The sequence below is a fragment of the Channa argus genome, chromosome 8, assembly GCF_033026475.1.
Source record: "Channa argus isolate prfri chromosome 8, Channa argus male v1.0, whole genome shotgun sequence".
In the NCBI taxonomy this organism is placed as follows: Eukaryota; Metazoa; Chordata; class Actinopteri; order Anabantiformes; family Channidae; genus Channa; species Channa argus.
The window spans coordinates 1,849,970-1,875,051 of record NC_090204.1 but is presented as its reverse complement, the minus strand read 5'-3'; the positions used below and the strand labels follow the sequence as shown (position 1 = coordinate 1,875,051).

The window sequence follows — 25,082 nt, the reverse complement described above, 5'->3', positions numbered from 1 at the left end:
TGATATTCTTCAACCCTCACAGATGTTTTATATTCTCAGAACTGTGTGTGTGTGTGTGTGTGTGTGTGTGTGTGTGTGTGTGTGTGTGTGTGGTTGGCATTTTGATCATGGCAGTCAGGCCCTATTCATCTCTGTGGTGTTGAAAAGGCTCCTTATTGGCCCTGACCCTACATGAAATATTGTCTTATCAGCTGAGCATGAGTTGCCATGAGGCATTAGGGATGGCACATTTCTCCTGCTCCCCTCCCTAACAATCCCCATCCACTGGAAAGAGATCACAAATACAGTGCTGTCACTCCCTGTCCGCTCTGTTTACTTGATTTCTATCTATCTGTGGTCAAAGCAACGATGTCAAATCAAGTCAGGCTCCAGGCTTTTTTAAATAGTACAACAGTTTTTACTTTATTGGAATTTCTATGGAGGGTTGCGTTCATTCCAGTCTGTACAGCTATAATTTAAGTGTCACAAGTCATTAAATCCACATGCTCCCGAGTTTTACAGTTGCCACAGACTAACTATACTTGGGACATTGAAAACACAGGTGATAACTTTAATAAAAGATGACAGAAGACATAACAAAACAAATTACAGGGTGACAATTTCCTCAGACGCTGTCACCCAAGGTTCAAGTGGCAGACATGTGTTCTATTATTTATTGAGTTGGTTGATGACATGTCATCTTTGATGATGCGATGTTCACAGAGAGCGCGGATGTCTAAGAAGTTTAACTGACATGCATCGCCGTAGCCTTGCCAAAAACATGTAGTGTTCTTTAAATATTGAAGGCCTACATAAGGTAGAACACGCAGTCCTTTGTGCTGCCTGTCATTATTATACACATGTCGGCTGGTGTAAATTAATTGGCTGGATAACACTCTTTTTTTCGTATGCTGATTAAAGGAAATGGGATACCGCACAGAATCGGCTCCTGGGTGGATTTTGCACGCACGTTTCCAGCACGAGAAACACACAGTCACTGAATGCATCACTCTTGTTCTTATGAATTTGTATGTTGGTGTTTTTTTTTTTTTTTTTGTCTTTACCGCAAATCTTTTTTTAACAGTTATACACATTCGCATAATTTGAAGTTGTGCTTACTTTCCCTCTTGTTGATAGCATTTATGGCAAAAATGTGGCTAATTTCATATTTCACACACAGCAAACGTTGCCTGCTGGTAATGAATTGCACTGTAATTGTACAAAAACTTTGGAGTTTTACAAAAACATGCAACAACAGAGAAAAAGGGGGAAGAATCCACAATTTACGGAGCATGATATTGTATTTTATGTTTTTCATAGGAATTTGCCTTGAGGCAACTTCACGAGCTTAAAGTCTCGCACAATATGCTCGGGCCTCCTCAAAGGGCATATTAGTGTTTGCTGCTGCATATTAATTTAGCATCCAGAATGACTGACTGGAAACAACCCACCATGCTCCTTTATGCCTTCCTCTCGCGCCCTGGAGGGGTAATATGGCTGGATTATGAGTCCTGCGTGTTATATTTATACATCCCCTTCTCTCTACTCCTTTTTATCTCAAGCAATTATGTCTTTCACCCCATCAATCTGTCACTCAACATCTACTCACACCCACCGCACTGTTTCGCCGGGGGGGACTCGTCTGTTTGTTCATCGCTAAACAATTGACTTCTTGATCAATCCTCGCTAATTTAAAGGACTGAGAGCGAGCACGTGGCGCACATGATCAGCCGTGGTTCGGGAGAGTGAAAACGGAACAGTTAAAAAGTCTGTTGGTAAACTTAAATCACATGCATTACATGTTTGAACTGATGTGGCTGGGGGTGGGGAAAAAAAAAAAAGGTTTGTTGCTCTTAGCCAAAAGCTACATTCAGCATCTACGTCATGCTCAACAGCCTCATTGAAAAGTTATTTTTGCCACGTTGATGTGTCTCCATATGGCTGTACAGGTGTGAGGGGAGAATATGTGAGGAATCTATCACTACTGTACCGCAGCGGAGCTAGTTATTTTTGTTTGTCCCATCCTCTTTGGTAGAACACGGGGGGCTCGGGGAGTAGTGCGTTGAGCGGAAAATGTGCGAGTGGAGGATCAATGGAAAAATGCACAAGCCCATGTGCATAAAAGAAACAGACAGACACGCATTCACAGGCACACACACACACACACACATATTCAAATATTATAAATACACAGCCCAAACCCAGGTGGATTTGGTGCAAGCTGTTTTCACTGGCAGCAACCTCCCCCTCCCCACTCTCCCCTCCATCCCATCCCAGCCCTTTTCAGCAAAGCTGTCACAGCGGCAGCACTCATAATGAAGGGTAAAATATTTTATTCAGATTTATTAATTTGAAAATGAAGCATGCCTGTCGACAGAGGGACAGTTCTTCTCAATCTGTCAACGTGGAGCCACTCGGCGCTGACACCGGGATTCATTTGTCTTGTCGGCTCTGACAGTCGGATTCTCCCAGAGCTCTACGGAGAGGGATCGCCCAGGGATTTTTTGAGCTGGATAAAACACATTCCGACAAGGAACAGCCTCTTTATTAATGCAAATTAGGCCAGAAAAATTCCAGCAACAGCTAACTTGGCTCCACAGTCCTGGCTCCATTCTCTGTTTTTTTTTTTTTGGATTGTGGGTGCGGTGGTGCTGGTGGTGGTGGAGGGAGTTTTAATAAAACCAGCCTCACAATGTTTGTGAGAATAGGGCCTGGAGGAGGACCTGTCACACTGCAGCTGTGACACTCTCCAAACACATGGGACATAGACCAAATTTTGGAGCCTTTCCTACACTTTAGGTGTCCTTTCCAGGTGTAATACTTCCCATCACAACAATGAAGCTTCTTGGATTCGTGCTACGGAACCACATTAAAACCCTGCGATTTGGTTTCCATTAATGTACTCAGTCACAGCCACAGTCCATATTAGTCGAACCCTCGTCCTTTACGTTGGTTTTATTGTGTTGGGATGCATGGACTAGTTTCTGTGCTTTGCCTCTGTGCGTCTATTTAGACCGGAGGCCACGAGACCCACAAACTGTGGCTGACTTGTGCTCGCCTGGATGAGTGCGGGCGAATTGTTGTTTTATTTCGCCGAGAGTCCTTTGACATTTATCTCTCTTCACCTGCTCCCTGATGGTGATTCCAAGTGACAGGGTTTCCTCTCCTTCTTCCTCCTCTGTCTTTCTGTCCGTCCTCCCCCCACCGTCCTCACTGTGTCCATCTCTCCTCACGTTATTTGTTGCCACAGCCATCCCCCCGCCCCACCACTGAGCTCGTCTTTCTCGTGCTTCCAGACCTTGCTACAGCTTTGGATATGTGCATCGATACCCTGGCCACCGTCGGCACTGCACAAAGTAAATTAAACTTGGTGTGCTCGGGGACCTTTAAAAGGGAAATGCTGTCAGTCAGAGACGTTTGATGCGAGACAGCATAAGATGGGACAGCGGGGGTGAAGATGTGCATGATGGGATTGCTCCTTCATAATGTTTAAAAAGGGATGGCCTCTCCAATCCTTCAATTACTTAAATGGACCAGATAGGGAAGGAGTGCGCTGCCACTGTAGCTCTACTGTAACATTCAGATTAGTTAATTGGTTATCCTCTAGAACAAGGTAGACGTTGTATTTCACTCAAGCAGACAGCGAGCATCACTTATTCCAAGTCCTCCCACTGTCAGTACACCGTAACCGAGAATGGCTTCTCTCTGGTCTCCTGTAGTGTGGGATTGCTCTCGCTGGAAGATAGATGTGGTCCATGTGTAATCACTGCAGACTGTTGCTATTTCTGAGTGGCTCTATTGCGACACATTTTTGCTACTGCAAAAAAAAAGAAAAAAAACACCCCATCAGCACTAGAGGTGGCTGTTTAAATTTGTTTTTATTCTGCAGAGTCTCCGGCTCTTATGGGAAAAGTCACCTTAATTGGAAAGACTTCAATACTTGACCTCACCATCAGTTCATTAACCTGGCAATAAAATAAGCCCTGCTTCTGCCAGAACTGTACCCATTCGAAAACCATCTCACTTCCAGAACCCCGTTCCCCCCTAGAGTAAACACCTCTCTCAGCCACCCACTTCATCAATTGCCTTCATAATTTTAAAAGCCTTTTTTATGTTGTTGTTTTTCTCTCATATAGTAAATGGAGCCATAATTTAATATTTTAATGCATGTTAATGTGTTGTTTAACCTTCTAGCAACAATCAGGCGTCTCTAAAAGGTTAACCTTGAACGTGAGCCAGTGCAGACAGCAGCACAATAACGCGTCAATCTTTGAAAAACATCTCTGTCTAATGGATTAGTGGTTGATGGCACAACCCCATCTCGAGGTAGATGCCGTATATATTGGATAGACATTAAAACGAGCATTTCTCAATTTTCTCGCTGCTGGCCCTCAGGGTCAATGGATCGCTGGGGCAACAAAATGCTGAGTCAATGCTCGCCTCTTAATTTATCTTGGGGTTTGATTATAGCTTCATTTAAGTCGCCAGCAGCTCGCCGGCACACACACACGCACCAAAAAAGCCGGTTAGATTTAAAAGAAAAAGAGCTTTCTCTAAAGTTCAGGGAGAGAGATTTTAATATCTTGCAGCTCTGAGATATGTGAAAACATATCGAACCCACACTGACATGAGAAGTAAACTAAATTGTAAGAACAGTGACAGGCACTGCAGAAAAAGAGATGTCTTGAAATGAATGAGAGAAAGGGCAGGGAGCTACTGGTGTGTGAAGGGTAACTAGACTGTCAGTAACCTTTATGTGATGGGTTGACACCATATCTATCATATTAAGGATTGGTCAGGTGGAAAAGCACTGATCAGGCACAGCTTAATATTCCGCTCTTAGAAGAGGAATTGTATTAATGTAAAGTAATTTCAGTTACTTTGGATGACGCGAGATGTTCATTTTAAATTTCAGAGTCTTAACACTGTATTTCTAATTAAACCCTTTTGCATCAAAGGCAGCGCTATGAAGCATGAGAAGCTTCCTTTCCTTACCTTCCATTAACTTTCGGAAACTGACAACGCAACACTCAACCCCACTTTATGAAGCCAAGGGCCAAGGCGCTCTCTTTCCCATCGCTCAGCTGATGTGCAGAAAGGTTCTCAGAGCTTGCAAAAAAACAAGCAGCTTAAGCTTTTGTGGATCACCTGTGCATCAAAGGGCTCGGCCTCAGTGTCCACGCGGTGGCAATGCAATGGTCCGGCTCTTTGTAGGGGCATACAAGACAAGACAGAGCAAAACCAAGTGATTCTCGGATTTAACTTACAAAAGTGCATATTCCCCTTGTTTTGAAGAGGCACTGGGATGCAGACAAATCTCACAGACTGAATTAGTGAGCTTTTAACCTCAGCGATTTTTCTTAAATCTAGTGCACGCAGCCTCGGGTTTGTTCAACGCCAATACCTTCAGTTCATTGAAAGTTTATTACAATCTGCTTTTATCCTCAGTGTTGGCAAAAAGAGAGAAGTACAGCTTTACTTTAAGAGATTCTACAATAAAAGGGAACCAAGACGGGTAAAATCAATAATATAAACCTGTAGATGGCTGTTCTCAAGCAGAATTCTGTAAACTTATCAGCAGTCACCGATAAGCCACGACATTAAAATCATCTGTTGATTTAGAGACTAACCTAACATGTAACTATTACTACAAAAAAAGTGCAAACAAGCAGAACCCCAAAACATAACATTAGTAGGATTAGTAATTGTAATGTAATAACCAAATTATAATCCTAATACGACTCCTAATACCTACTTACTAATACAGTAAATAATACGTAATCACAAACAAGCCACATTCCTGTAACATATTGGAGTAAAGTCTCACTGTCTAACTTCAGCAAGAACATATTTTCATTCTGACAAAATATAATTTTATTACCCTAAAGTAATAAACTGTGTTAGCCAGAATAGCTCTATGTTTGTTATGCGACAAACATCCAGGAGCAGTTTATCTGTCTGTGCTAGTTGTGTCCTGGGTTCCCTCAGTTCATCCACCCATCCTAACATCTGTCTGTAACCAGAGGCTCCAGCCCTGAAACGGTGCATGTGAGATGCCTGTGATACACTACTGTGACAGTGTTTGAGCAATGAGTCTGTCTTGTTCTGGAGCCCCCGATGAAGCACAGTTCCCCTTTGTTCTGTGATGTATTGATCCATTCAGACCTCCTCCTAAATGTAGTCCACTGGCGCTCACTCTGCTCGAACCGGCTCATGCCATGGATCTTCGTCTAATGCTCGCTCACACATGCCAAACAAGAAACGAAGCCTCCACAAAACCCGAAGACCGATCAGGTAGTGGTCTAACACAGTGAATAAATGACTTTACAGACACATTGACTGATCTTATTTGCAGCCACGGTGACTCATTGGTAGTGTTAAACATATGCTACAGAATACGAAATTTCTGTTAAAAACTGTAATCCCACTGAAGAGTCACTGGTTTGCTGAAAGCGTAATGGCCCTGTTTTCATCATTCACTGCTTTACGTATATGCCACGATGTATATATGAAAACAGAGCGGACATGGAGCTTCCATTGCATTAGTTTCCCCGTCCAAACATATTAGAATCAAAGAGAGGTTCATGTGTATGAATCCATTTCTTTAGTGCTGCCTCCTCACAGGCCAAGAGAGTGCAGGATGAAAAGGAGCATTTATCTACACAACCTCATCACATGGTGTGACCCGGGGCCTGGACTAGAAAGGTCTCTCTCTCTCTCTCTCTCTCTCTCTCTCTCAGGTGCCATGGAAACCAGCCCACCTCTGGCTGCTTATCCCGTCGTCCTCCAGTGCCCTCTGTGTCTTTTCCTGTGAAGACATGTGGCCAACGCTCTGTGGAGGCTTTTCAGCCCTGTTGAACAGCTGAATCACAAATATTATTCCACAGCTTTGACCGATATGTTTGATGGTGTTTTTCCTTGTGCACCCACAGACCCTGAAATGTCAAGTGTACGCCCAGACCAAGCATAATTGAACAGTTATGCAATTTTCAATATCACAGGTGTGTCAATTTTGGTACACACAGGAAGATGATGACTCAGGGAAATCAGTCGGATGGTGAAGAGAAAAGTCTTAATGACTCCACAGCGAGTCCCAAGTTTTCTCCATCCTTATCAGCAAGACTTTATGACCATGCCCTTGTGCAGCCCTGTCTACTAAAAAATATGTTTTTATGCAAGTAAATTGCAAATGTAAATATGCTTTGTATGCAGCATAACTGTAACCAGATTACATCGTCTGCAATAAATGGACAATATGTTGACCAAAAACATAAATAGCAAGTCACAAACACATTGATACTGAACCTGTCAATTAATTGTTACTGTATTGCATTTCATTACCAACAAAATATTTTATCATGCAGTACAACATGTACATGTTTGTCTGACTCCAGTACTATTAAAGTTTAAGCAGATTATGTGCTGGCTTGAGATTAATGTAACAGTCACTTCAGAATCAACATGTTTTAACAAAACCTTGATCTTTCTTCACCAAAATAGTTTAACCTTAACCAAAGTATTTTAAGCCAAAGTATCTTAAGTGCACGTGTTGGTCTTGAGTCAAACTCAAGGTCTGCAGTATGACAGCTGTGTGCAGGTCTGTCCTCTATTACAGTTTAATTGCATTACAATGTAATTTTTGGAGACAGAGATGTCAGGGGATTCACTTCAAGACACAAAACCACAGAAAGAGCAGGGTGCTGTTAATAAAAATAACCAAAAACGATCCACTGTCAAAATAATGTAAAGAGGACAGTGTGGAGAATAATCTACAACAACTGGTTCACTGTTTATGGAAACAATTGGATGACATAAAGTGTGTCTAAATCAAAAAGGATAAAACTCCAATTCAGGACTGATGGAGCAAATATGACTAAATATCCATCCATTATCTTCAGCATATCCGGGGTGGGCAGCAGGTTCTGAAAGGTAGCCTAGACGCCCCAAACAAAGATTTTCAGCTCCTCCAAAGTCTGGGTCCACCCTGGAGCCTCCTATCAGTTTGATGTGCCCGAAATGATTTCCAGTGGAAGGCGCCCTGGAGTCATTTTAACAAGATGCCTAAAGCACCAGCAGCTTCACTCTGAGCTTCCTCCATATGTCCAACTCCATACATTATCTCTAAAGGGGAGTCTGACCACCCCACAGAGAAAACAAATTTCCTTCCGCCACCACCCAAGGTTCCTGACTATGAGGGCCGGAATGTCCTGTAGACTGACTGATAAATTGAGAGCACTGGCTTCCTCCTCCGTCAAAATGCTTCCATGCAATGTCTCTATAAAGTGTCATGTAGATAAATTAAATTGAATATGGTAAATTGAGTACATAAATCAAGCTCAAATAAACTGACTCATGCGTAACAGAAAACATGCAGATTGGGTAAACCAGCAACAAAGTAGGGTCTGTGTCCCTATTGCACTTTGCCACTCCACACAACTTGTAGTGGGTTCACACATGAGAAATGAGACCTGAATGTATCTACTTATAAATGCAGTGTAGTTTATTCACTGTCAGATTTGCTCCTCAGTCCTCTGAAGGATCTGCTGTACAGCACAGAGGTGTAAAGGCCAAAGCTGCTGCTGCCTCCCACGCCTAAGCGTGATATTTGCCACCAGTGTCACAGTTTGGCTTTGTTACTTTTAATAACTGTGACAGTATAACAGAATCCCACTAGTGTGGATGATATTATGGCATGGAAATTCATGCGCTCATTCCCACACTGCAAAAAATATTGTTTACGTCTCTACTGTAAATGAAGCATTTTACAAGAATTTTATTAGCATTTCCCTTTTCCTCATAGTGAGTAGCTTGAAAAATCCATCAACCTAAATGAATGGATGAAGATCACTGCAAGCTCTGTGATTTGTTCTCCTTGCCATGTAGCCTGAAAGTATCAGCATATATTTAGATTTCTAAATGCCCTGATAATGTTAGTTAGCAGATGTTGGGGAGTCATATGGATGTTGGTGTAACAGAGACCCCCTCAGGTATTCTCATTATTCTACTACTGAGCAGATGGCAAGGAAACGTACCACACTTACCATTATCCATCATACATATTCTACTCCCAATTTACATAGCTGGTGCTTTGCAGGAGTTCCTACAGGGAGAGCACGTAGCTCCAGGTTTCCGCTGCAGCTCCACCTGAGGCTCAGAAAGACAGTTTGAGATGTCACTGCCACTACACCTCAAACTCAAATATGCTAATAGTGAAACAGAGGAATTCCAACGGGTGCGTCCCAGTTGTATATTTTGAGTTGTGAAAAATGTGCAGCTTGGGGGATTTTTAAATAGTCCATCAGAAAAGGTTTTACGATGGAACAGGCTTAATGAGATGTTAAAATAGTGGCCAAACACTGGTCGTAGCTTCAGAGTTGGTTACATTCACGAGAGCTTTTTTAAATTTGTGTTGTTGTCCATTGTGCTGAGGACAATTGATTGACATCTGTGCACCAATCAGGATTTGGTAAGCGAGGGTGTTTTTTCCCCATTGTTTTACTGTTGTCTGTTTAGTAATGAATATTTAAAGGTACCCAGTGGTACACTAGCGGCGCCAAGGAGCAACGTTTTTATAAGCAGGTCCCCGTTTGGTTGCCAGTAGCTGCTTATGATTCCACAGAGCTGCAGGCACTGATCACTTGTCTAGAAATGCAAAGCAATGGAAGGTAAAGGCAGCAGGTAAACATGGACATAAATTGGCTTTGCAAAGGTTTGATCCAGAGAGCATGTATGAAACATCCTAATTAGGCCTAAACGGTGCACATCGGTTCTGGTGCGTGTCACCGAATATCGACACAAACTTTGTTTATATTCAGGGGTCCACCTTTAATTCCCAGGGATGCTGAGAACCACGACTGTCACGGGCTTTTCAACATGAAACATATTGTTCAGCAATGAGCTGCTTGAGCTAAAACATAGTATTCTCACACAGTATTATTATACATCTCACAACCATGTATACATCCAGGCAGATGATTTGCGCCGCACTGCTCATACTTTTTTTTATCTCCTCCTCCTCCTCCTCCTCATCCTCTCTTCCCTCTGAATGGCTCTCAGTAGTGGTGGGGAACAGCAGCAGCAGCAGCAGTGAGGCAGCGCTGGGCCTGAAGGGCACTTTTCAGCCTGGCCAGACAAACTCGGGCCTTGCTGCTTGGCTGCGCAACATGGGTCACCGCCTTACATTAGGAGGACCCTGCCAAAGTCAGCCAAGCGGAGCCCTGCAACATACCTGAAAATGGATGAACAAAGTCCAGTGTAGCAAAACAAGCAAGTGGTGTTTACAATCTCACGTCATATCAAAATGAAATATTAATATCATAAAGGTGTTTTTCATGATGTGTCTCATCAGTGGATGGATGTTTCATGCTATAAATCCTCAACAACAATCATTTTAACTAATTAGGCCGGTAGTTTGGATTGGTCCACCTTATATCTTGGCACAACATAGAAATGAAATGTTCTCCAGTGGAGCCAGTGGGAGGTCAGAAGGGAGAAACTGAAGCAGACCTCCGGTGTCAGCCACTATTATTTATTCAGAGTTCAGGCTCTATCCATCATTGTTTTGCAAAGGTGGATTCAGTGATTCGGGTGCCCTGGGCAAATCCAGACATGGGGCTCCCCATACTTCACTCTCATCACTCCTCTAGACGAGCAAGTTGTTGTTATGAGAATCAGATTCAGGAAACTGGGGATTGGGGCACTGTTCTGCAGGCTGACCGCACTGGGAAACTGAAAAACTGTCGTGGCACAAGGTCCTGGTCTTGATGAACAACAGAAGTCAGGGCAGTAGGTCTGTGATAATTAAGGATCCCTTATTAAGGATGTTACTGCTAGGATGTGTGTAGTCTACATTATTTTACCTTTAAATGCTTGAGCAGTGTGCAAAAGCCTGAGACCACAAGTGAAGATACCGCTATTTTGCATTTGTTTTGAATTTAAAGGGCGACTTCACCAACTTTCAACTTGCTTTCTATGGCTTTACTTTAGGGTGTAAATGTACATTAATGTTTTTAAACTTCCCTCTTACTACCCTATATTGAAGTAATTCTCTACTTCTAGCTGAAAAACTCCTCCAGAAGACATCACTTTTTTTTCATCATTAGGAGTTCAGAGCTCAAAAGCTGGTTGACCATGATTACAACCTCCAAACTGTGAGCAGCAAGAAAAACGTAATCTGAACCGAAGGTTCCTCCAAGTGACGTGGTAGAAGTAGAGAGATAATTTAATATGGGGAGTCACAGGATACTGTCATGGCATTCAGTTACAGTACATGTACGACTTAAACTTTAACCAAAAGAAGCAAGTTAAATATCAATAAAGTTTCCCTTTAATATGATCTTCTAGAGAAATGTAAAGCAAATGTGTCCCACTCCCCTCCACTCAGGTTCTTTCACATGCTTTTATTCCCATTTAAAAGGCTATTTCTGTTGTGTGACAATGACATCTTCCGTCGCAGAGAAGAGGGATAAATTATTGGATGGATTAGTGGATTTAAATTAAGAAGCATCCCATCTCTTCATCTCAAACAATTTATTTAAACAAAAGCTAACAACAGTGCAGGTATAACACACACACACACACAAAATTTCTCAATTGTTAGGGCAGTGGCAGTGTTGAGTTAGGTTGTGTTAACACAGGAGTTGTGTTAACTCCTTCCAGGAAGTGAAATAAAACCTCATTGCAGCCTTTTCCTCGTTGTTCACTCAGTCATGAATTGACAAAATCAAAAAAGCACCTTTAAAAAAAAAGCTCAGCTACTTTTAGTTACAAATGTAACTTTTTCTTTCTGTACTACTTACTATATACTATATTTCTGTTTTGCTTCATTTTAGAGGGAAACATTGCACTAATTATTCTACATTTGTAGGACAATTTTGGTTACTTACCAATTATGACTTGCTTACACAATTCAAGCGCTTGTCTGATAATATGCAATCCAGTCATTTTCTTGTTTAACTAGTTTCTGCTGTCCATATTCATATAACAATTGTTGCTGGTGTCTAAATGATTATCAACCACACCACCAAAAGAAGCATTGTGCAATAAAATTGCCACTTTAGTAAAATGAGCCAATTCTTGATGGGGAAACCGAAAAATCTGACCCAATAATATGTAAACAGGCAGCATGGTGGTGGAGTGGTTTGACCTGCCACCTCACTAGAAGGCGTTTGACAGCTACCAAGCCATGCTGAGATAATCATAATCTATTGATCTATGATCCGTCAGTGTGACAAATGTTTCCCACAGTCACCTACTTTATTCACTTGAAGGTTGCAAAATGCTTGGTCACAATTTGGCGTGAATAGCTACTGACATCTGATAATGTTAATTTGAGACTTAACTATATGAAGGAAGAGAGTTTTTGAAGGGCTAAGTGAATAAAATGTCCCTCACTTGGTGTCTCTGTTAAGTCAAGTTTCAAATCTAACCAAACATTTACTGTTGCTCCTCCTCTAGATTAAAAGCATTCAATTCTCAGAATTTGGAATGGCTCCTAAAAAAAGAAAAAGAAGTAGAAAATGCAATTTATTTGTTACTGATATTGTCATTGAACATGTCAGGAGAATGAAAAAATGAAAATTATTATTCAGACACTGTTGAAAGTGTATAATTTTCATTGATCACAGTAGAGAATGTTAGATAACCAACACAATAAGTGAAGCTGTTACAGTTTATGTTGTCTGTGCAGCAGGAAGTCAGACCTCCTCAGCTCATCGGATTTAAAAAAAAAAGAAAAAAAAAGCCAGTTTTCAAACATTTTCCTGGAATTCGTGGCTGTTGTGTGTCGGTGTAGGCGATAAATACACAACATTTTGTTGGTTATTCCCATGTAGGCTATAAAGGTCTATCAGTAAGAACAGTTTTTAATGTGTTCTCTATCAAAACATCATCGTACATTTTTGTTTGTGGGGGCCCCCTCAAGTTGGGGCCCCCAGGCAGTTGCCTACTTTGCTTAATGGTAAAGTCCGCCTCTGCCTGTTGCCGGTCCACACCGTCCTCCCAGCTTCTCCCCCCTGCATCCCAACCTCTACAGCCCAATGATCGACGTTTCATGAGAGGCACCTCAAGGTGGGGCTAAATGGTCTTATATTCCCAATGATGGCGCGGAGGCGGAGTCTGACTTTCGTACTGTGCTGCTTGGCCCAGCCTGTGCTGTACATGACAAAAGCGAGAGGATGGAGTGAGTGAAATTAATCCACACTTCTTATTGCTCACAGCCACTTTTTTTTTGGGGGGGGGGCTAATTTGGCGGGAAGAGGGCGTTCTGGATCGCCGCATCACAAGAAAACGTGTCCTAGTTCATGGTAGTAGTAGAAAGTAGCAGCCTATCGCTTTTTGGTTTTACGCACACCCTGCTCCAGTGAAGGCAGCAGCAGTTCAGATCAGATTTCACATTCAGCTCCGACCAGCTGAGAGAGACACAGCCACAGAGCGGGAGGGCTCGTTTCACCACTTTCCCCGCTGGTACCCCCCCTCTCTGTTCGGCGAGCTCCAGGAAAAAAAAAATAAAAAAACAAATTAAAAAAAAAAAAAACAGCCAAAAAAAAAAAAAAAAAAAAAGCTCCTGCGAGGACAAAACGGGTGCGCAGCGCAAACATTAAAGCACCACTGGGATTTTTTTTTTATTTTTTTTTTCCCTGCGCGTTTTTCTCCCCCTTGTATGTCTTTTTGGAGGATTTCAGCTGCGAGAGCGCCACTGAGAATTAGATAGAAGCGAGACGATATGGACGAGCAGACGAGGTTGATGCACTCTCACACGGGGGTAGGCATGGCAGGGCACCCCGGCCTGCCGCAGCATATGCAGGAAGGCAGCGGCGGCACGGACGGCGACGGGAGGAAACAGGACATTGGAGACATTTTACAGCAAATTATGACCATCACGGACCAAAGTCTGGATGAAGCCCAAGCCAGGTAAATATGTGCGCCGAGTGAGCCTCTTCTTCCGCTGTCAGGGGGAGGCGGCCGCGGCGGCGGCAAACTGGATTAAAAACAAGACAATCTTAAAAATAAAAAAATAAAAAAAACGAAATTCGAAAACCCTCCAGTGTAGATGGAACTATTAATATATGAGCATTGTGTTGCATTGTGCAAAACAGACGTGGATGGCAAAGAACGATGGCTTGTCTTCAAAGCACTAGTTTGTTCAAATAAGTCAACAGCCGCGCTCCGTAAAGACAAGACGTGAATGAATTTTATGACTGAGAACAGGTCAAGTTGTCCACAGACAGTGTTTTTCAAACACATTTTAATACATTCAAGATGCATTTTGTTTTTAAATTAACACAAACATGCAGAAGCTGGTGGGTTTATTTAGAAAACGACAAATATAATTGGTCAAAGGTCAGTATTTTGAATTTCTTCCAGTTTGTTTATGGACCAATGCAACTTTGTGACATTATTCTGGTGTAGTCCACATTCAATTTAGGGAAGCTGCAAGTCAGTGGACAAATGTGTTTTGTTTTGAAGACATCATCAGTCAGAAAAGACATTTTTCTATTTGAATTATATGAGTTTAATCACAAGTGTAGGCACAGCTAAATAAAATTAGTTATCTTTATTTAAACGTAAATTCAGATATATTTCATTAATGAAGCTGGAGTCTGTGTGCATTTCCTGATGTCATTTATCTGTTTCCAAACAGTTGTGTTGCATTCGTGTTTGGAGTAGCACTGTAGCATTTATGTAAAAATTACAAGCAGCCTTGTCGTATGAGTTTTAAGTATAATATCTGTTTCCGTGGTTTGCTTATGAAACCCCTTTTTTTTTTTTTTCTGTTGCAGGAAACACGCTCTGAACTGTCACAGAATGAAGCCAGCCCTTTTCAACGTCTTGTGTGAAATCAAAGAAAAAACAGGTGAGTCCGTATGAATTTGTCACAAGCCAAACACCAAATGCTGCACTGCTGCTGCTGTGTTTCTACTTTCTGGGAGAAATGCTCCTCAGTCTCCTTTTAACCAGGTTAACTGGATACAGTACTGCTCTCAGTATTTTTCACTCTAATGAAACATGTAGCTCCCCCCCCCCCCCCCCCCAAAAAAAAGGAATCCACAGAGCACAGTAGCAGCTCTGTGTGGGCTATTTTATCATGAAAGGCTAATTTGCTATTCACACTCACTCAAATTCACATTGGAGAACCTGGCGTTGGAGTTTCAGTCACAACACAATTCGCCATATAAATTTCACTGACGTGTGCAAGACACGTGTTTCCTCTTGTAGCCTAAAAGTCTGTGCATTTTAACTAGTTCGCAATAGGAACTGTGGACAGTTACGTTATCAATTATTGTGTCAAAACATGAATGAGCTTTTTTTTTTTTTTATGCCATTGTAGAATAATGGAGGGTATTGAGCAGAATTGTCACAAGCACGTTGATGTCTTCCCCATGTGAGTTAACTGTCAAGTCTAGTGAATACGTCTCTTTCTATTCTGTATTGTGTCTCTCTATTAACGCAGTTGTGAGAGAGCGTGTCAGCAGTATAATTGCTAGGAGTGAAATAATGTAACATAGGGGGCGTAAGTCATGTTTTCAAATGATTTTCCCAGTGACATTTTTGAAATTGGCACACGATAGAATTCAGTGCACTTAAATGTGATAGTGTGGATCGCTTCTTTTCCGCCTATAGGACTCTTCAAATACCAGCACTGCTGCCAGTGCATGCTAGTTTGCTGTGAGAGGTAGTTTTCCCTGTGTGCTTTACACTCATTAGTGCATGAAATCAAATGGAATGGATGGAAGATGAAGAAGATACTGTTTTCATTGTCTCCAAAAGCTGCACTTGCTCATACTTGACCTTTGCGGTGACAATGACTGTTTAAATGAATTTTCGTGTGCGTGAGTGTGTGTGAGTGTGTGCTTGTGTGTGCGTGATCACCACCATCAGCCTGGTGCTTTCATGGATGTTTTCATTGAAGCTCACCTCACTGGCTACCCCCAAGCTCGGCAGTTTATCTTGAATCGGCCACCGCCTCAGGAGAGAGCAGGGGGCCTTTTGAAGCCTGCTGGCTCTGCTCTTCTATTTTGTTGTCTTGGTAGGTTTTTTTTTTTTTTTGGAGGAGGAGTGACACAGTTATGCATAGTGTTTTACTCCCTGGCGCTTCTCGGAGTTCATCCAAAGTTCGGCTCTGCTGAGAGTACAAAGTAACTTGGACCTCTTCCTGCCTGTACGCCCATTTCTTTCTCTTTCAGCTGGCAACCTGGAAATACAAGGTGCAGCTTGTGGAGCTTTACACATGAGATCTGCTTCTTGTCTTGTTTTTGCACACTTCCAATTCATCCACTTTGCTTTGTTGCAAGTTGTAAAGAGAAACTTTTCACTTCTACTATTTATAGAGTTTCTCTTAGTTCAGCTAAGCTGGTAAAACAAGTATGGGGCATATTTGTATATCCATATTCCGATTAAGCAGGTATACACTCTAACGCTTGTTACCATAGCTTACAGATCAGCATGATCACTTCAACTCACAGTAATTATACTTCAAACACTTCTTCAACTTCATCAGTATCAACACTTCATCAGTGCTGTCAGCGACCGTGTAAATAAAACCACGAGTGTTAAAAAAGATCCAGTTCTACATTCCAAGTCATTTTCACTAAGATAGCAAAAATGATGTGAAATTCATATTTTGTTTGTGCTTTGTCAGGTTTGCCATCAAAAACAGCACACGTTGGTTGGGTTGATGGTTAGTTTTTAATTGAAATAATATTTGACTCCCACTGAGAGCTCAGGGCAGTATGAATCCCATTCAAGATTTGGACCTTTTAGGAAAACACTTTGCTTATTTCTCCTTGCAAAATGGCAGTTCTGTCCAAAAAAAAATGTAATTAAATGACAAAAGTGTTTTTAGTAAATGCTGCAGCCTGTTGCTTCCATTAGTGAAATATCTCCTGTTGAAATTGAATCAAACCACAGAACTTAAGTAGCTGATGACAGGCATCACATTTTTATGAGTCATTTATCGTTGTGTAATTTTCACCTTATTTTTTTTATTTATTTATAAAAGTGATAGTTGTGTTTGTCATTGTAAGGCAAAGTAAGTGGCCATTTTACATTTCTAATGTTGGAAATTATCATAATAATTGCAGGTTTGAAGTTGGCGCTGTATTAGTGAAAGAAGTCAGTCGGCTTTCAGGTTTCCTTTCTCTATACTTACATTAAGGCTTTGACAGGAGGTTGACAATAAAAGAATAAGTGAATATTGTTTGAAACGCCTTACACCTAATTATACATCTTTTACAGCTTATGGCCAACACAGCTGTAATCTACTTTCACAAAAAGCTTAGTTTTTCTTTTGTGTCATCATCATTTCAGTAGCGAAACTGGGGCAACCAACCTGTAAAACTTTGTCTCCTCGTTTTTCTACCGGCAGCCAAACTGTCCCCAGTTCCACCTTAAAATATCTCAGTGTGCGAAGTCCGTCCGCTTTAATGACGACTCAAAGCTGCAGATGAGCCACTGTAACATTGTCCCCGGCGCCATGTGAGTGCAGAGACAGTGCCAATCCACAGAGCTGCCGTTTGCTTGTGTGTATTTTCCATGGCTGGCTGTCAGGCGGCTTGACAGCACCTGCAGGACACAATGCCAGTGTTGATCTAGGGCCTGAACTTCTGACCCACTCTGTGTATTTTTACTGGGATGAAGTGAGGGATGGCCAACAGGAATATTGTGCAGTATAAACAAGCACAATAGTGTGGCTACACCCAGGAGAAAAGAGGAAGAAGGAGCATTTTATTTAAACCTTTTTTTATTTTATTTTTTTTTATTTTTTTGACATCAGCCATTGTCTTTGCCGGTTTCATTCCAGGCATATGTCTTTTTCATTTTAAAGGAATGCTGCATTTCGTGTGTGTGTGTGTGTGTGTGTGTCATCAAACATTCCTAAGAGGAGACAAAGCATGTAATATTTAAAACATAATAATTATGGTGCTGTGTGTGTCCAGAATGTGGAGCAAAGGTAAAATCGGCAGCTTTTTGTCTGTGTTAGTTTGGCTGGTAGCAAATTGGTAACAATTTGAATCTGCTGCATTTCAGCTGTGAAACCCAACACTAACCTTAACAAGCTGGTAAAGGTAGAAATAAAATAACATAGTGAAAAGGGTTGTTAGTTTTCGTATTAGTTTATGGGTGTTGCTGATCTACAAAGGTGGACTGTTTTTGTCTGGGTCTTTACCATCACTGTTGTGTATGATCGATGAAAGGCCTCTTTAGATAAGCAAATGCTTGACAAACTGATTTGGAAAACGAGATGCCTTGACCTCTGTGAACACTTCACCAACGCCATAAATCTCCAGCAGTGTCAAACAAAACCACTCCTTGACTGAGCTGCTCAGTAACTGTGCTGCTCTCACTCGCTGTTTAATTTTTTTTTTCCTCTCAATCTCCACCAAAAAAAAAAGCAACTTACTTGTGGCCTGTGTTTGTGTAGTGTAAAGTTTCAAGCCTAGGGGATCCTCTATATTTAAAAATGAGTAGTCCAGTGATGTAATGTTTTTTTTTTTTTTTTTGTGAAAATGGGGTGTTTTGCAGAGGGCAGTTGAGCAGTTTGGCAGGATGAAATGAACCAGAGGTTTGATTAGGGAAGGTGCATGGAAGCCTACAATACAAAGACTTGTCAGTCCATTTAAATGCTTGACATCTGCCTGTTTGTGTTACAGAAGCTAAACGCAGCTCGGCCGTGCACGTCACTGTCTGAACACAATGCAATCTGGTGTGGTGCTGAAACAATTATTCCATTAAACATAAAAGGTGAATTGATGGATGAGTTGCAAACACTTATGAAAAGAGTTTAATAATTTTGAAGTTATTTATGTAGCACAGGTGCCAAAGATCCTCTAGCTCCAGCCAGGATTTTCTTCTTTTTTCCTCTTTTCAGAATACTGTTAGCTTGGTTCTGGAATGTTTTTGGATCTAGAGCTGCAACTAAAGACATTTTTATCATCTATAAATCAGACTTTTATTTTTTGACTTAATCAATTCATTGCTTTTTCCCAGAAACCGTCCCAAAACCATTAATGTTCGATTTTTACAAACACAATTGATTTTTCAAATGTTTCGAAACGAGTTAATGAAAATGATGAACTCAATAAAGTATTGAAAATATCTGCAACTGACAATTTGTTACCTCACCATTATTTTCCGTATTTCCTGGTTTGTCATTTGGTCTGTAAAGTGCAAGAAACTAGTGAAACATCACACGTGTTTACAATTGAAATTGCACAAAAGTCCAGATGACAACTTTGCCAAATCAAACCTCTCAGACTGACAAACAAGCTGCAACAAGGGCATGTTTGGCATTTTTGGAAAATAGCTCATGAGCTTATAAATCATAGAAATGACTTGTTTACGTTGGTTAATGGGTGCATCTGGGTGATGTTACAAAAATCCATTGTAAATATATGTAGCTGTGGAAGTGGAAATCAGGAGGCAGTGACAGTGTATGTCACCTACTCTGTATTACAAAGGGATGTAGATGTCTGCTGTGATGGTGGGTGTCATGTCACAGGGATGGGGGGGTGGGGGGGGGGCTTCACCTCCCATTCTCATGTGAGTCTCTCAGTGGACACAGAGACTCTTCTTGATATGTGCAGCTTTTGTCTCCTTCTCATCCTTCCTCCTGAATGCTGATACAGCAGCAATCACAGTGGGGTGGGGGGTGGTGGGGTGAAATGCCAGAACTCACAGCCACAGCTGTTTCCCCAATCTCTCTGCCTAATCGTCTACTGAGAGAGAGAGAGAGAGGGATGAGAGAGAGAGGGATGAGAGAGAGAGAGAGGGATGAGAGAGAGAGAGGGATGAGGGAGAGATGAGAGGGAGAGATGAGAGAGAGAGAGAGGGGGATGAGGGAGAGAGCGGGGGGTGAGAGAGGATGAACTGCTCTGAGGATATAGACAAGTGAGGAAAAATATGTTCTGATGAGCCACTGTAAGACCTTAGTATAAAGTATTTGCTGCAGAATCCTAATCACAGAATCATCAGTGAGTGACAGTATTGTAAATGGTGTCTTAACACCATTACAGTATAGAACAATGTGGTTACATTATACATTATGCAAATTGTCAGTCGCCTAATTGATACATGTTAATCATATTAAGGGGCTTAATTATAAGAATCTTACTCTGCTAGTAATTAACACTGACATTACATGTACAAGGAAAGTGATCTATTTTTTTTCCAGGACAAGTTTCTCTACCAGGAAGCACCAGTACTGTATTGTTTTTATATTTTCAGAATCTTTTTATTTCTCCCCGCCTCTCTCCGCTAACGGCCACTGGAATGCGGTTTGTCGAAAAAAAAACTACATTTAGCTCGGAGCAGCCCTGCCAGTGTGAAGATTACAGAACGAAGGCGAGATCCAAGCAGACTTGTAAAAGAGCCTCAATTTTTTTTACCTGAATATCGACTCGTGTGCTCAACGCTGAGAAAAGATTGCTTAAATATCACTGTTCTGCCATTTCCCTCGTTCAGGACTCTCCTTGCAATCTCACTCCCTGTAGGTTTGCTCTGGCTTTTCTTTCTTTCTTTTTTTTTTTTTTTTTTTTTTTTTAAACTGGCCTCCTTAATATGTTACGAATTTAATCAAGTCTGGAAATTTGTTATGCACGTTAAATTGAACATGCAATGGCACATTTGAATGTGGTTGCCATACCAACCCCCCAGGAGTTCATTTTCTGTAATGTAGTGTTTGGAATCTCATTTCCTCCACTCTCCCCTGCTGCTACTTGCAGACGCCACCTCCAGGCTCCCACTGTATGTTCACTGTGAAAGCGGCTCGGCTGCCACGGCTTTCAAACATAGGCGGGAGGGAGAAAGGAAAGAGAGAGGGAGAGAGAGGCTTTTCTCCACGTAGTGGAAATGACACAAATTAATATACACTACTTAAACCAGACCAAGATTAATGGTTCCCTTTCGCTGCAGCTTAGTCCCACTGTCAGTTGCCGGGTGCTCGTTGGACAAAATCAACACTAATCAACATTTATTCCACTTTTGCCCTGGGCTCTCAGGAGTCTGGCAGGACTGCATGCACCCCCCCCCCCCCCCCCCACACACACACACACACACACCCCCTTCCCCTTCCCTTCCAGCAATCCAACCCTCCCTTCGTCCGTCTCGCTACGCTTTTCACCTCTCATCCAGCTCCTCCATACATCACCCTCCTCACATCACTCGGCTCCTCAGAGAAGAGTGCGCCCCCTCCTATCAGACCACATTAGAGTCATGATAGATTTTCTCTTTTCATTTGCATCTGATATTTAACACAGCAAAGCAGTTGCTCTGTCACTTTACTGTACAAGTGTGTGTGTGTGTGTGTGTGTGGGGGTCTGTTTTTGAAGCGCTCATTCCAGGCAGTAATCTTATCTGCACTCAGTCACTGCATTATGAGAAACAGGATATGCATTCAGTGGTGAGTTCTGAGTGAGTGAGTGTGTGTCAGGTAGTGAATTTATACAACACTTCATTTTCTGCAAAGTCGCATTTTAGATTTCCCCGTGCTGGGAAACCGAAATCCAAGGCCTTGCTGTAAGTGATCACTTGAGTCTCTCCTGCCCAAATATAAATTCTATCCTTATCCTAACCCAAAATCGCTTCCCCGTAGTGTGAACCTTCTTTTGATTTCAGTGACATCCACACTGAATCTGCTGACTCCTTTCTCAGCCTGCCTCACAGAGCAACACTAAACATCCTGCTAGGGCTCATAATTGGCCACACTATAACACGCTCTCTGTCGTTGGCTCAGCTCCTATAAAAACATGCTATAAGCAAGGATTAATTTAATGCTTACGTGTCCACAATCAGGCCGACGTGATCAAATCATATGATTGGTCCGGTGCTAAACATCTTTGAATGGGTGTATTAAGGCAAAATAAAAACGGCTCAAGACTCCTAATTGTTAAACGCTGTCTGTTTATTGTAAAAGTACAGTAAATATATCTAATGTCATACTTTTTGGAAGAAAGGGTGTGTGTGTGTGTGTTTATCACAACTTCTGCAATCTCAGATTTTCATTCGCTAAGCTATTGTCTTACCCTCCGGTTCCTATTTAGGGAGCTGGATGAGCTCTGTTCCCAGCATGCATTGAGTGGAAGCCAGGGAAACACCCTGCGCTGGCAAACAGTTGATCACAGCAGTCCAGATTTTATTAACATCCAGTAATCTAAGGTGGAATCCTTTGTGCAGCAGGCTCAGATATAGAGTTTGCTTTATTCCCTCCTAAAGATGAGACTGTGCAAACAGCTGATGCCCCTTTCCTACAGTGCTTTGCCAGGATATTCAGTGCAGGGTTGTCCATCTTGTAGGATTGCATGGCCAGGGGCATTGTCATGGAACCAACTGGCCTCATTGAAGTGACACAGAGTGCTTTGTCAGCTTTGTGTCTCAGGTGCCAACCTGCACTTCCCAAAATAAACTGTCATGCAATGTGGCTAGACAGAAAAATGTAGAAGGAACATGATGGGGCCCTGCACCCCCCAAAAGGAAACAAATGTTCCATAGCAGAGAGGTATTGTAGTTTTGGATGCCTTCCCAGCCCCGACACCACCCCAACATGGTTGAGTGTGATCATCTGTAGTAGCAGCAGGGGTCACAGCAGGTGGGATCACAGGCACAAAACTTGGAGTTTCTCTGCATTGACACATCCTTTTCTTTATTTTTTAAAAGTGATTTCATTTCACTGTGGACCTGTTAGATGTTGACAGCTCTTTGTTATTTGCAGACATCCTCCTCCAGAAATAGCTTATGCTTACTGTAGTTGGCTGCTCTTCCTTTTTTATTTTATTATTATTATTTTTTTTTTAATCTGTCATTTTCTCTCTGCGGTGCAACATAACACCGGGAGAGTAAACTGAGGATGGGCTCTTGGTTGAAGTCACTTTCCGGGCCGATGTCAAGGAGGTCGGAGAGGGTGGGCACGTGGAAAATCCTATGCAGAGAGTCTTTCCTGACCTCCAAACTGTAACCACTAGCTGTGTCTGCCCCGCTAGATTTGGCCCTGAGCGTGTGATTCCTGTTAGATCTCAGTGTGGCCTGTGTGCTCTATAGCTGCCGTGACATTTTTATGACTAGTGGACTGAAGTAAAGGTGGGAGTCACGAAGGCTTGAAATGGAATTTCAGACCTCACCTCCATAATGAGGAACCAGTAGCTAAATCATGCAGACAAAGGGAAGGATTCTGTAGTCTGACAGCAGGGCTGGTATAATGATGTTTCACTAAACATGGACCTGCAGAGCAGGGCTGTGATTTGAACACTGTTAGAGCCTGGGTTGTGGAGGAAGTGGGGTAATTGAGCCATTAATGCTTTTCCAGGGGATTACTGCTTCATTCATAAGGGAAATACTTTAAATGCACCCAAAATAACGTGGAGATATGAGGACACACATTGAGCAAAATGTGTTAAATTACACTAAGCTAATCATAGGAAAATTTTGGAAAATATTAGATCATATGGAAAAAAATGGGCAATTATATGACTTTGATGTATCAGCACTGTGCCGCTGACGGGTATTTTAAGGTATTTTCAAGAAAAAAAAATCCTTTTTAAAGTTCCCCTGTATCTAGGAAAGCATTAATCACTTTATTGTCACCACTTTCTCGTCCGATCAGTTCTGCGCAGCCATGAATTCCACATGTTCTACAGTAAAGGTGATGTGTCTTAAAGGTTTAACTAAAGTACTTCTACTGGAATTTAGTGTTTGCAGTTACCAAAACTAAAATTGTATCTAGTTACAAAGAGAAGGGCCAGGGGTGAGGCCAGAGGGGGGTCAGGGGTAGCCCACAATCTGTTTGGATACCCCTGGAGCCACCCATGATAAAGTGAAGCACTGGTGGTAGACCCTCGGAGTAGGACTGTAAATGTCTGTAGAACTTAAAGTACAAAAAAAAAAAAAACTGACCAAATGTGAGGCTGAAATATTGTAATTTGTTTTTTGCATAAGTGTATATTTTTGCCCAACTAGAAATGAACGGCAGACGACAAGGCAGCTAATCCTCCAGCTGTTTGTACATGTTGATGTTGTAATGAAAAATGTTTGTTATTATTTCAGAAAATGTAAAGTTGCCTTTTTGTCCTCATTTGTTGCACTGTACAAACACATTATATACAGTTCAGTTTAACATTTTTAGTGGCACTTTTTATCCCATTGACTTCGTTCCAAATCTGCCACCCTTTTTTTTTTTTTTTTTTTTTTTTTTTTGAGCTTGTGGGCTGTTTCAAAATAGTTTGTATCTGGTTTCACTTAGTGACAAACTGCTACAATTATGTAACACAACAATAGTAGCGGCTTTAGTAGCTGTTTATCTGGTGTGACTACAAGGTTAGCACAACAGGGCTGGAATTATGCATGAATACCACCAAGTCGGAATAGAGGCTGCCACTTCGCAGACGTTGTGTGAATGCAGCATAATTCACAAAATACATGCTGATACAGCTCGCTGTGTATTTTCTAAAAATGAGTAACCTGTGAACAGCACAAGTCCTGCTTTGGATTGTGTGGGGGCACGTTGAACTGGCGTTAGGCAGAAAATGTCTTCATTTAGAAAATGAATTTAAATCAACCAATTGTTTTGTGATCAGATTAACACAATACTAGTAAGATGAAACTCACTGGATCCTGATTTTTTTGAGAATTTGATGCTTTTTTTTAGTTTTTTTTTTTCAGTGTTACCTGTGTAATTGAAAATGTTTGTCGTGTACACTGTTGGTCTGGAACGACAATCAATCGTTCATATCTTACAGTATAGCTCTGTTGAACAAATCCTTCTAATATCCCAGTTTTGTCGCTTTTATCCCGCTGCACTATGGGAGTATTATATTGTTTGATGTTTGTCTGTAATTGCAACGTCCTTTGTGTATTTTTCTGACAATTGCCACGGATTCAAAAAGAATTCCCCAAAGGGTGATAAACTAAACTAACTGCAACGATCATTAGTCGAAGCTTGAAAAGCCCCGTCAATGATCTTCCTGCTGATGAATTCACATTGCTCCTGCCTCTGCTGTAAAGAGATTGTGTTGATAAGTTAATATTCCGACAACAGAGATGAGATAAAGAGGTTTTAGGAGTTTGGAGGATAGCGTAACCTTGATAAAACGCTCATCTCAGTGACATTGATTTTC

The 25,082-nt window shown here is 41.7% G+C and overlaps 1 protein-coding gene across 3 annotated transcripts in view; it reads left to right on the top strand.

The window, feature by feature from the left end:
• Nucleotides 1–13,132: 13,132 nt before the first annotated feature.
• LOC137131831 (pre-B-cell leukemia transcription factor 1-like) overlaps nt 13,133–25,082 on the top strand; it is a 55,893-nt gene continuing 43,943 nt past the window's right edge. For 2 of the 3 annotated variants that reach the window (XM_067513630.1, XM_067513629.1), the window contains exons 1-2: nt 13,135–13,890; nt 14,760–14,833. In XM_067513630.1, the coding sequence (XP_067369731.1) occupies nt 13,703–13,890; nt 14,760–14,833 (262 nt within the window). In that variant the 5' untranslated portion in view covers nt 13,135–13,702. Of the gene's footprint in view, nt 13,891–14,759; nt 14,834–25,082 lie in introns of all 3 variants that reach the window. The other variant, XM_067513631.1, reaches the window with a different exon arrangement.